This window comes from Astyanax mexicanus, chromosome 24, assembly GCF_023375975.1.
Source record: "Astyanax mexicanus isolate ESR-SI-001 chromosome 24, AstMex3_surface, whole genome shotgun sequence".
Lineage (NCBI taxonomy): Eukaryota > Metazoa > Chordata > Actinopteri > Characiformes > Acestrorhamphidae > Astyanax > Astyanax mexicanus.
In genome coordinates, this window is record NC_064431.1 from 32581232 (window position 1) to 32594346 (window position 13115).

Here is a 13115-nt window from a genome sequence, read left to right on the forward strand (position 1 = left end):
AAAAGTACAATATTAATAACAGTCTCATTAATAAATATAACAGTCTATGCTCCAGTTACCCCTTTAGTAATATAGAAGGCATTTTAAAAACACTTAAGTTATTAAAAACACATCAAATGCAAAATAAACGAAAATTACATTTAACTTTGGGACAGTGTTGGCTTACAGGGAACTTAAATACTTAACACTTAAATTAGTAAACCTTTTGGAAGCTTTTTTAATACATTGTTACATGTTCTTAAACCTCCACCAGAGCTATCTGGTTGAGAACATCAGATGGTACACAGCAGGATTAGCCAGTAGACTTCGTCTGAGGGAGGGATCTGTACCTACTGTCCGTGGCGAGTCAGCAGATGAGGGAGATTTATAAACTTTCAAATAATGAGTTTTGTGCTTTTATTGCAGTAAAGCATGAGCACAAGCTAACAGTAACATGTCGTAAACATGTAGTGTAAACACGGGGCGTAGAAAGCACCAGCACATTTGCATAAAAGTAACAGAGCCCTTAAAAGGCTCGTTTTAAAAAGGACAATCTGATAAGAATATAGACTTGGTGAGATCTCTTTATCTTTATCTGTGTGATTTAGTGATTTAGTGTAAAGAACTTCATGACATTCATGTTTTATAGAGCTATAATAATAAGGCCACTTTTAAAGAGGCATTAAAACCCTACTAAACCAATAAACCATATTTTTTTCCATTAATAGCTGAAATGTGTTTATTTGAAGTAATACAATATACCAGTCATGCTTAAAAAATTATAAACTTTATCTAAACCTTTAAAAAACGCTTTTATTGTGGTAATTTCCGCCTCTGCAGCGCCCCCACAGGTTTAACTGTGCTATCGGCGAGGATGATGTTTGATGACAACGCCATCTGATGACATCCAATCATCAGAGGAACACTGCTGCTGCAGCAGTTCAGCCAATCAGCTTTCTTCTCCCTCCTGCTCCGCCCCTAAACCCATACATCACCCAGTGCCACTCTTAAACTACCCCTCCCTTTTCAAATTTGTGCTAAAGGTGTTAATTTTGATTTATTTTTAGTCACAGTCTTTTAGTCATATTAATTAAGTCATCTGAAATGTTTTTAATTTTAGTCTATTTTTATTCGACTAATTATCATAAGAATATATGCAGGATAATTAGATGATAATTAGACCTACATTAAAGTAGTTTGGATTGGATCTTCTGATTGGATGTTTTTTTTTTTTCGTTGAGGAAAACGTCAAATAATTTCGTCATTTTTTAAAATTATTATTTTATGCTGTTTTTATTTAGTAATCGTCTTGTTTTCGTCTCGAGTGTGAAAATAGCTTTAAAAATAAGGAGTCATCTTTAAAAGAGGCATTAAAACCCTACTAAAGAATAGAAGAATGTAATGATAATTAGATGCTAATTAGACCTATGCTAAAGTAGTTGATCCAAAGTGATTGGATTGGATTTTTCCCTAACTAGTCCCTAGCTTTCGCAAAACTATATCTGAGTTCTGATTGGTCGTCCTCCATGCCAAACAGTTAATTTCGTCATCGTTTAAAAAAAAAATGGTGCTGTTTTTATTTAGTTTTCGTCTTGAAAAAAAGGTGCGTCAACTTAAACGAAATGAACGCTGATATAGCGGCTCTTTAACTTCAACGCTAGTAAATTTGTCTAGCCGATTCTTCGTTCCTGGACTCGACAGATTTGTTACGGTTCACAACCTGCTGGTTTAGATGGTAGTTTGTGTCCTGTGGTCGATTCTGTCGCACGTAGTAAACCACGTACACAATCACCATGAAGAACCACAGGAACATGGTGATGAGCATTGCCACGTCGGTGGTCCTGCGCTGGAGACTGCAGAAGTTCACGCCCGAGTCCAGCAGCTTCACCAGAGGCTGACCGATGTGACTGGCGGCGGCGGCGGAGTCGTCCCAGCGGCTTCCCTCGTTAATCCCTCGAACCGAACTCTTACACACGATCTGATTAACCGTCTCTGGCTCCAGGTACAGACCCTCCATCAGCTGCTGCAGGTTACAGTCGCAGTGCCAGGGGTTGTGGTAGAGCCGCACCTTCGCCCGAGTGACGCCGAACTCCTCCCACCGGGCGTGCCTCAGCTGGTTGTTGGAGAGGTCGAGCAGCCTGAGTTCAGTACTCAGGTGACGCAGCGCTCGGGTCGCGAGCGAGTCGATCTTGTTGTGAGACAGGTAAAGGTCCTGCAGGTGCAGAAGGTCCTGAAACGCATCTTCTGGGATGGTGTGGATGAGGTTGTGCTCCAGGTGGAGGGAGACCGTCTCCAGAGGAAGCTCCCGAGGAACCTCCAGCAGACCCGCGGCGACGCACAGCACCGTCCTGCTCTCCAGCGGACATTTACAACCTGCGGGACACCCGGCCCTCGCCTGCACCCACAGTCCTGCACCGAGCAAGACGTACAGCCGGCAGAAGACTCCAGCATCTTCACCTACTGTCCTTAAACTTCTGATCATCACCTCAGAGTAGAAACGACATGAGCATGACTGAAGCAGAAGAAGATCGAGGGAGTTGGCCTGGGAAAAAATAATGTGGAAAAAGATGTAATAAAGCAAGCGTGTTAATTAATTAACCAGATCATGCTCATATATATGAACATATATATATATATAATATATACCGCTCTTTAAAATTATGTTTCTTTGATTTTACCAAATTGAAAACCTCTATAATATAATCAACTGCTTGAACTGCTTTTGCACCAGGAGTAAAGCAGCATAAAGTTATCCAAAAGCAGTGTGTAAGACTGGTGGAGGAGAACATGATGCCAAGATGCATGAAATTAAAACTGTGATTAAAAACCAACCAGGGTTATTCCACCAAATATTGATTATTTCTGAACTCTTAAAACTTTATGAATATGAACTTGTTTTCTTTGCATTATTTGAGGTCTGAAAGCTCTGCATCTTTTTTGTTATTTCAGCCATTTCTCATTTTCTGTAAATAAATGCTCTAAATGAGAATATTTTTATTTGTAATTTGGGAGAAATGTTGTCTGTAGTTTATAGAATAAAACAACAATGTTCATTTTACTCAAACATAAACCTATAAATAGCAGAATCAGAGAAACTGATTCAGAAGTGCTCTCTTCATTTTTCCCAGAGCTGTATATAATAATGAATTTTTTTATTGTCTTGTCTTTTTATACGTGTTATTTCCGTGACCTGTTCAGGGTCCAGTGTGCAGGTCTGTAAGTGGTCTGTGCTGTATCAGTGCTGTATCAGTGCTGGGTGTGGTGTACGCTGGACTCATGCTGAGCCGACCACCTGTCTGTTAGTTTTTGCCACAAATTCATATTAGAGTCTGTTCCCTCATATATAACTGCTCTATATTTATATAATAATTATATTAAACATGCAATAAAGTTAATTCAGGTACAATTAGAGGGAACAACAGAGGGAACTCTTGTTCTTCCTTTCCTGTAACGGTCCTGATGAGTGCCAATTTCATCATTATAATGTTTTTAATGGTCTTTGCAGTGACTGCACTTTAGGATACTTTCAAAATTCTTGAAATTCTTTTATTTTCTTCTTCTCTTAAAGTATGTTTTTCTTTACTTAGTTTTACTCATAATCTTTTTGTTTACTAAATAACTCTTAATAGTTTGGATGATTTTAGTATTAATCTACAGTGCAGAATATTTTCACTGAATATTTATATGTATTTAACACTGAATTTAAGGTTTTCTAAACTGAACATAAACCATTAAACATGTAAATGAGAAAAACAAAAACAGGAAATAAAACAACGAAAATTAAATAATGATATTTAAAGCTGTATGAACTGATGTTTATACATGTTTAGGCATTGCGTCTTAATAAAATAATAAAAATAAAAAGATAAAGAGTTTTTTACAGTATAGGAAAGTGCAGATAACAGTTTTAAAACATAAAAATTATACTAATTAAACATAATAATAAAGATTGTTATAATTATCGACCTACCTGTTAATTCCCCGCGGTTCTCTCGCTCTGATACATGAGCAGATGGTGAAGAGCAGAAGTGAGAAGAAATTAGGGATGTACTGAACTGTAGTGATTTTAGTCCCACCCACTGCCATATAAAACACACCCACTGCCCCTCCCACTCCCAATATAAAACACACCCACTGCTCCTCCCACTCCCAATATAAAACACACCCACTGCTCCTCCCACTCCCACTGTAAAACACACCCACTGATCCTCCCACTGCCATATAAAACACACCCACTGCCCCTCCCACTCCCAATATAAAACACACCCACTGCCCATATAAAACACACCCACTGCCCCTCCCACTCCCATATAAAACACACCCACTCCCCATATAAAACACACCCACTGCCCCTCCCACTCCCAATATAAAACACACCCACTGCCCATATAAAACACACCCACTGCCCCTCCCACTCCCAATATAAAACACACCCACTGCCCATATAAAACACACCCACTGCCCCTCCCACTCCCATATAAAACACACCCACTCCCCATATAAAACACACCCACTGCCATATAAAACAGACCCACTGCCCCTCCCACTCCCATATAAAACACACCCACTGCCCCTCCCACTCCCATATAAAACACACCCACTCCCCATATAAAACACACCCACTGCCCCTCCCACTCCCAATATAAAACACACCCACTGCCCCTCCCACTCCCATATAAAACACACCCACTCCCCATATAAAACACACCCACTGCCCCTCCCACTCCCAATATAAAACACACCCACTGCCCCTCCCACTCCCATATAAAACACACCCCTCCCACTCCCCTTTAAAACACACCCACTGCCCCTCCCACTCCCAATATAAAACACACCCACTGATCCTCCCACTCCCATATAAAACACACCCACTGCCCCTCCCACTCCCATATAAAACACACCCACTCCCCATATAAAACACACCCACTGCCCCTCCCACTCCCAATATAAAACACACCCACTGCCCCTCCCACTCCCATATAAAACACACCCCTCCCACTCCCATATAAAACACACCCACTGCCCCTCCCACTCCCATATAAAACACACCCACTGCCCCTCCCACTCCCATATAAAAAACACCCACTGCCCCTCCCATATAAAACACACCCACTGCCCCTCCCACACTAAACACACCCACTACCCATATAAAACACACCCACTGCCCCTCCCACTACCCATATAAAACACACCCACTGCCCCTCCCACTCCCATATAAAACACACCCACTGCCCCTCCCACTCCCATATAAAACACACCCACTGCCCCTCCCACTCCTCATATGAAACACACCCACTGCGCCTCCCCCTCCTCATATGAAACACACCCACTGCCCCTCCCACTCCCATATAAAACACACCCACTGCCCCTCCCACTCCTCATATAAAACACACCCACTGCCCCTCCCACTCCTCATATAAAACACACCCACTGCCCCTCCCCCTCCTCATATGAAACACACCCACTGTGAGCGGAAGCTGCAGCTCATTACAGGGATTTAAGGCTCCCTATAGTGATGTATTTTGGAGAGAGGTGTAACTGGGTCACTCTGCCCATCTGTGAAAAGATCCAGGACTGTGAAAATAAGAAATGAGTGAAATAAGAAATTACATAGAAATGTAAAAATACCTGAGATTAAATGTACATAGTTTTAGTACCAACAGTGTTTATTTATTCAGTTCTAAAACAAAAAAAAAAAAAAACACTTCTTTCTGAATCAGTTTCTCTGATTTTGCTATTTATAGGTTTATGTTTGAGTAAAATGAACATTGTTGTTTTATTCTATAAACTACAGACAACATTTCTCCCAAATTCCAAATAGAAATATTCTCATTTAGAGCATTTATTTACAGAAAATGAGAAATGACTGAAATAACAAAAAAAGATGCAGAGCTTTCAGACCTCAAATAATGCAAAGAAAACAAGTTCATATTCATAAAGTTTTAAGAGTTCAGAAATCAATATTTGGTGGAATAATCCTGGTTGGTTTTTAATCACAGTTTTAATTTCATGCATCTTGGCATCATGTTCTCCTCCACCAGTCTTACACACTGCTTTTGGATAACTTTATGCTGCTTTACTCCTGGTGCAAAAATTCAAGCAGTTCAGTTTGGTGGTTTGATGGCTTGTGATCATCCATCTTCCTCTTGATTATTATATTCCAGAGGTTTTCAATTTGGTAAAATTAAAGAAACTCATAAGTTTTAAGTGCTCTCTTGCATTCTAATGGTTAGAATGGTCTATTCTGACCGATGCTCGCTTCCTTTCGCTTGTTTTTGGCAGTAAAAGATAAAAGGAAAGCCATGCTGACCCGACCACCTGTCTGCTTATTTACGTAAGGGTCTGTTCCCCTCATGCAGAGAAAGAGAACACTCGATATGCAGAAATACACCAAAATAACAGCAATAACAGCATTCTTCTACCTTAAAAATAATTTTATACAACAAATAACGAATTGCACAATATTTTTGGTTGCTGCCAGAAATGTCTTTGTTATTTAAAGGCTGAAAACTACAGGAATAAATGTGATAAATGTGATTCTAAAGTTATGGTCAACAATGCCATGCTTCTACTTTCTTCCTACATAGTAAATGAATAGTGTAGTGATCTATCAGATTATGAAGGAACACATAATGAATCATGTAGCAACTTAAAAACAGTGTTAAACTTAAAAAATACTCTGGGAAGTATTTAGGTGCTGTTATTTAGGGAGCTGTTAACTTGCGATTTCATGGGCAGTCCTGATGAGTGCCGGTTTCATCATTATAACGTTTTTTTTAAATACTGAAATTAACTTTTGAATTGCCATAATTTGCATCAGAATATTAACATAAATTTAAGCTTTTAATAATTTAAAATCACTACAAATTAAGTCATTCAATCCAAAATGTATAGACCTAAAAACTAGACAAACAAAACGAAACGAAAGGATTGGAGGCCAAGAACTGTTGTTAAACTGATTTGTATTCAGGAAAATATTGATTTTAAAATGAAGTTTAGGAAAGAGCCAGTTTTATTCATTATATTTTGATATAAGCAGATTTACTTGAATATTTTTCTATATTTTCTATTACAATTAAAATTATGCTTTCTGTAATGTTCTTTATTAAACTTGAAAGCTTTTTATGTAATGCATAAATAGAAAAGCTCAAGATTTAATGGTGTAATATCAGGCAGACAATTAAGGGAGTTAAATGGATTGGGTGATAATAATAATAATAATCCAGGCATAAATTACCAATAGAAAATTGACAAATACAAAAAACAGCTTCTGGAAACGTCGGCTATTTTATTTATTATTGTGAAACACACACGTACGTCACACTGTAACAAAACTAAACAATAACTAAACGTATAAAATGTAGTTTAGCAGCCGTTGGAGGCGTTTCCTGGATTGGGTCCTGCTTGTAAGGTTCTTCTGGCCATCTCCAGAGCGCCCTCCTTAGTTTTATTTCCTCCGATGAAGCCGCTGCTGTGGACAAAAATACAGCTGGAGATCCCGCTGAGTTCAGACAGAGCATCATCCCTCACCCCACGCCATTCCTCCAGCAGAGACAACCTGTACACATAAATACATAAACATAAAGAGTAACAGCCAAAACCTTCTTATTTATTCTGTTTTATTTTTAATTTCCTACATAGTAGTGCTGGCCGATATGGGAAAAATCATATATCACAATATGGAATTTTTTATATCACGATAACGATATATATGATATACCACATTTGAGTATGCGTTCAATTATTCTTCTAAAAATATGACAAAATAAAATCATTGCTCACTTTTTCCCAACTTTATTTCAAAGTGACATTAAACCAAACTTTCACAAATGAGAATTACTACCTTTATATATATATATATATCAAATGAAAACAGATGAGGTAGATGCAGTAGATTTATTTACAGTAACCTTTCTCCAGCACTAAGGCTGGAGCATTAGCGGCTAACTGCTAGCAGACAGACAGCGCTGAACTGAGGAACCCTGAGTGTTCTGCTAAGCCAGGGTGATATTAGCTAGCGGTTCATCCCACATAGCTTGTTTTAACACAGTAAACATGCTACACGCTACAGTCTGATATACTCAGCTCTAAACAATGAAAGAGCTAGCGTTTAGCGCTATGGTTAGCGGGTAATGCTAATTTAGCTTTTTCAGCAGTGCTAGCAGGGGTTAACAGCAGACTACAGTCCGATAATACTCACCTCTGAATGGGGAAATAGCGCTTAGCATGGTAAGCGGCTAATGCTAATGCTACTTCAGCCCTGGTGCTGAAGAATTTAACCGAAACTCTACTGTATAACTCTGTACTTCAGTGGAGTGGCTTTACTGCTCCTTAATACCTGACTGGTAGAATTCAAACACTTGTTCTTCCTTACCTGGGGCTGTCCTAATGAGTGCCAGTTTCATCATTGTATGGATTTTAATGGTCTTTGCAGTGACTGCACTTGAAGATATTTCTTTACTGACTTGAGTATTGTATCATATCAATATATGGCATGAGATATAAATATATTTTTGTTGAAACATAGGCACTCTAATCGCCCTCAATCTGATTTATTAAAGCTACTGCTTCATTACTCCATAACTCTGATGTGCTTATCCTGTACAACAGAGGAAACACTTGCTCTTCCTTTCCTAAGGAGGTCCTGATGAGTGCCATTTTCATCATTATAATGTTTTTGATGGTCTTTTTTGCGACTGCACTTAAGCATACTTTGAAAGTTCAAAGTATGCTATACTTGAAATTGACTTTCAGATTGACTGACCTTCATTTCTTAGTAAATTTTTAACTTTTCTTTATTTAGTTGAGTAGTTTGTTGCTTCTCATAACCTGGATTCGAACATTACTCAAATATTCACTATTCACTGTATACCTGTAACTCTACCTCTTCACTACTTTACTTTAACTGATGCTCTCAAACTTTACATTAAGAGACAAGAAATTCAAGTAATTAACTCTTGATGAGTTCAGCACAGCTGTTAACTGAAAGCCTGAACTTCCAGGTGACTCTACCTCATAAAGCTGACTGAGAAAATCCAGCAGAAATGCCTATTTTAAAGCAGCTCTACCTGTTCTGGAAGGTGTTGAGTCCTGCTGGAACACATTGGACTCTCCACTGGCCGCTCTGGTCTGGATAGAGCACAAACTTGATTGGCACCTCCACCTTCATCTCTTTCTCCAGGGTAAAGAGATGCTCCTTCCAGGGACATCCACCCTGATCAAACATCACTATCTCTCCACTGGGATCCACCTGAACACAGAGACCCTTTCAGCATTAAGCCTTTAAGCACTGCGTCCATCCAGAACCTCTTTTTATATATTTTAGATTTTTATATTGGCTTCATGCACAATAATATTTAATAGCTTGTGTCTGATTGGTTACCTGATGTCTCGTCTGAACAGCGGTCTCGACTACCACTCGTGCAGGAAGCCAGGCGTTTTGGTAGTAATCCAGCCGGTCCTGAAACTCAACTCCAACCAAAGACATGGCCTTCTGAAATCCCTGCTGCAGAATCAGAACCATAAAGAAAGATTTAGACATATATGTTTATGTTTGAGTAAAATGAACATTGTTGTTTTATTCTATAAACTACAGACAACATTTCTCCCAAATTACAAATAAAAATATTCTCATTTAGAGCATTTATTTACAGAAAATGAGAAATGTCTTAAATAACAAACAAACAAAAAAGATGCAGAGCTTTCAGACCTCAAATAATGCAAAAAAAAAACAAACAAAAACAAGTTCATATTCATAAAGTTTTAAGAGTTCAGAAATAATCAATATTTGGTTGGTTTTTAATCACAGTTTTCATTTCATGCATCTTGGCATCACGTTCTCCTCCACCAGTCTTACACACTGCTTTTGAATAACTTTATGCTGCTTTACTCCTGGTGCAAAAATTCAAGCCGTTCAGTTAACAAAGTTATTTATACATAATTTTGAATTTAATGTGAAATTTTAACAATTTTGCCTTTTTATTCATTTTTTTTTGTGTGTTGTTCCAATACATACTAAGGAAATAAACGGAAATTAAGGGTCTATAACAAAACGTGTGTAACTGAATTCATTTTCTTGGACAAACAATTTGAAGAAAAAATGTCAGAGGCTTCTAATCAACCTCAAACCTCACGAACCTCAGTGTCCTGAGACTCGCTGTTCCAGCGCGGGTTCAGATACCCGACGCGAGCGCTGAGGGATGTGGTCACGGTGTAACGAGCTTCTCCATCACACTGAGAAATCCCATTATCCACTGCATCCACCTCCTCCACAAAGTTCTCATACATCTGAAACAAACGGAGAAACAGGAGATCAGAAAGATAATTGAGTGATTAATTAAGATTGAATTGAGTATTTATTCCATTTTAAATGAAGCTCCAAATAAACTTGGACTGTCAAAAAATTATGCTAAGTACTTCTGCATCTCAAACAAAACGTTATTTTAAGTTAGAAAAGTTAAAGAAATGAACCTTATCATAGAGGATTCCCAGTTCTCTGCTGTCCTCCTGCAGGTGTGTGAGGTGGGAAAGCACCTGCCGACCAAAGTGAACATAAACCAGACCGGCTGAGCTCAGTTTAGTCACCCACGGCTTCTCCGGACACAGGCTGTTAAACGTCTCTACAAAAGACCTGGTTTAAACAGAAAACATACCCTTAGAATCAAACTGGTCTATAAAAAAAGCATTTTAAACAAGATTACTATTGTATTTTTGTTTTATGTAACTAAAAACCCACTCTAATAGATTTGATCTCTCATGCTTTTTACTTCATTACCTTACTTAAGTAGAAATGTAGGTTATCTTAACTTTAGTGAAATAATTATTTTAAATTTTCACACAATTATCTGAACTTTCTCCTCCTTACATTTTAAAAACAGCCTCGTTACTCCTGTTTCATTTCAGCTCGATTTCATTCCAGCTTCTCATCGTTTAATAAAACCCCCATCCAGATAAATCTAGATAAATCTAAATATCCAGATAAATAAAGGGGTAGTGCACTATAGGACTCTGTGGGCGTGGCCTAATCTTTTGTTCTTAATGGCTTTATTTTTTCCCCTTACATTACTTTTACTTTTATAGTTTAAGTATAAGCTTTGAAATCAGTACTTTTATTGTACTTTTACTTAAAGAGTAAAAAGCTTGAGTTGATTATTCTTTAACTTCTACAGAAGTATTTTATTAAACACTAGTATTCATTCATTATTCTACTTACAGAACATTGAATGGAGATAACGGCCAGAGTTCAGGTTGGTCGGTGAATCTAAACTCTAAAACAGACAGAATTACCTTTGATGATGATCATAACGGTGCTTTTTAGGGTCAAACACTCCTCCAACATCCACCACTATGTCACACTGCTCCAGCACTACCGGGTCACGCGTCCGAACTATTTCAGCATCCTGTCAGAATCACAGAGACAATTACTGGATTTAAAGTTTAAACTACACAAAAATCATAATTTACACAGCCAATTACCCAACCCACTCATTAGGACTCCCCCTGTCACTAGTGATGCTCCAACACCAGGAGGATGAAGACTAGCACACACCTCCTCCGATACATGTGAAGACAGACTCTGCCTCTTTTTGAGCTGCTGCTGATGCTGTAGCATTACCAAGTAGCATCACAGCGCTAACACTCGGAGGAAAGCGCAGCGACTCGGTTCTGATACATCAGCTCACAGACACAGCCTTGTGCTGATCCACATCACCCTAGGAGTGATGAGGGGAAAGAGAGAGCGCCATCTACTGTACTGTACCCACCCAGAGAGAGCAATTGTGGACAATTGTGCAAACTGTGCTCTCTCAGAGCTCTGGCAGCTGATGGCAGTCTTTTGTTTTAATTTTTTACTTACTTACTTACTGTATTTCTGTAATTTCATGTATTTGTCTGCCAGACTGCCAAAGACAAATTTTTCATTCAATATAAATTTAATGGACAATACAGTTTTCTTATCTTATCTTATCTATCTTATCTTATGGCAAGCTGCATGAACAGGATTCGAACCAGCTCTCTCTTCCGATTATAGTGGCATATATATATACAGCTCTGAAAAATATATCTATAAGAGAGCACTTAAAAATAATGAGTTTCTTTTTGAGTTCAATTTTACCAAATTGAAAACATCTGGAATATAATCAAGAGGAAGATGGATGATCACAAGCCATCAAACCACCAAACTGAACTGCTTGAATTTTTGCACCAGGAGTAAAGCAGCATAAAGTTATCCTCCAAAAGCAGTGTGTAAGACTGGTGGAGGAGAACATGATGCCAAGATGCATGAAATTAAAACTGTGATTAAAAACCAGGGTTATTCCACCAAATATTGATTTCTGAATGCTGTGCATCTTTTTTTTTTTTTTTTTTTGTTATTTCAGACATTTCTAATTTTCTGCAACATAAACCTATAAATAGCAAAATCAGAGAAACTGATTTAGAAACTGAAGTGATCTCTTATTTTTTCCAGAGCTGTATATGTTAATACAATAGTGAATAATAGTGAGTATTAGATGTAGAGGAGGGGTAACCTGGTACTGAGGAAGCTGCTTGAGGAAATAACAGGCCAGAACTTCATCACAGTGAAAAGATCCGCTGTGGGTTCCGATCTTCATGGTGCTGATCTCCAGACAGGCTCTCTTAGCGCTCTGCATATAACCTCTATACCCCGGAGCCCCGCGAGTTATATAACCTCTTCTTATAGATATTCTGTTTATACACACAAACACACACTGAAATATTCTCATCGGATCATCCCTAACACACACCACACCTGACCCGCACGCATGCGCACCACCGCTCCTCTACTCTTCTTCTATAGCGCCTGAAGAAACTTCTACACCAGCTTTACCGCCCCCTGCTGTACTGGAGGATACAGCAGAATATACTAATGCATATTAAAACATTACAATATCATCAAAAACTTACTTTATCTCAGTAATTAGGTTAAAAATGTGAAACTCATATATTATATAGATGTATTACACACACACAGAGTGATCTATTTTATCTATTTTAATAGATATAATAAAAAAACCTGAACAAAAATCAGCGTCTCAGAAAATTAGAATATTATTATAGATAATAACAATTGGTATTTTTTTCGGCAGTGTGGGCAGTGTGCCAAGTCCTGCTGGAAA

General features: G+C 38.3%; 2 protein-coding genes across 2 annotated transcripts; both read right to left on the bottom strand.

The window, feature by feature from the left end:
• Positions 1-898: 898 nt before the first annotated feature.
• On the bottom strand, positions 899-4030 carry LOC103032680 (leucine-rich repeat-containing protein 3). Its single transcript, XM_007232363.4, has 2 exons — positions 3950-4030; positions 899-2521 (listed from the first exon to the last, which is right to left on the bottom strand). The coding sequence occupies exon 2, from the start codon at positions 2459-2461 to the stop codon at positions 1637-1639; it is 825 nt and encodes a 274-aa protein (XP_007232425.3). The 5' UTR covers positions 2462-2521; positions 3950-4030; the 3' UTR covers positions 899-1636.
• A 3217-nt stretch (positions 4031-7247) lies between these two features.
• On the bottom strand, positions 7248-12782 carry myg1 (myg1 exonuclease). Its single transcript, XM_022682475.2, has 7 exons — positions 12507-12782; positions 11266-11378; positions 10450-10609; positions 10117-10266; positions 9362-9484; positions 9048-9229; positions 7248-7537 (listed from the first exon to the last, which is right to left on the bottom strand). Exons 1-7 carry the CDS (start codon positions 12720-12722, stop codon positions 7345-7347), a joined length of 1137 nt encoding a protein of 378 aa, XP_022538196.1. The 5' UTR covers positions 12723-12782; the 3' UTR covers positions 7248-7344.
• Positions 12783-13115: the final 333 nt, after the last annotated feature.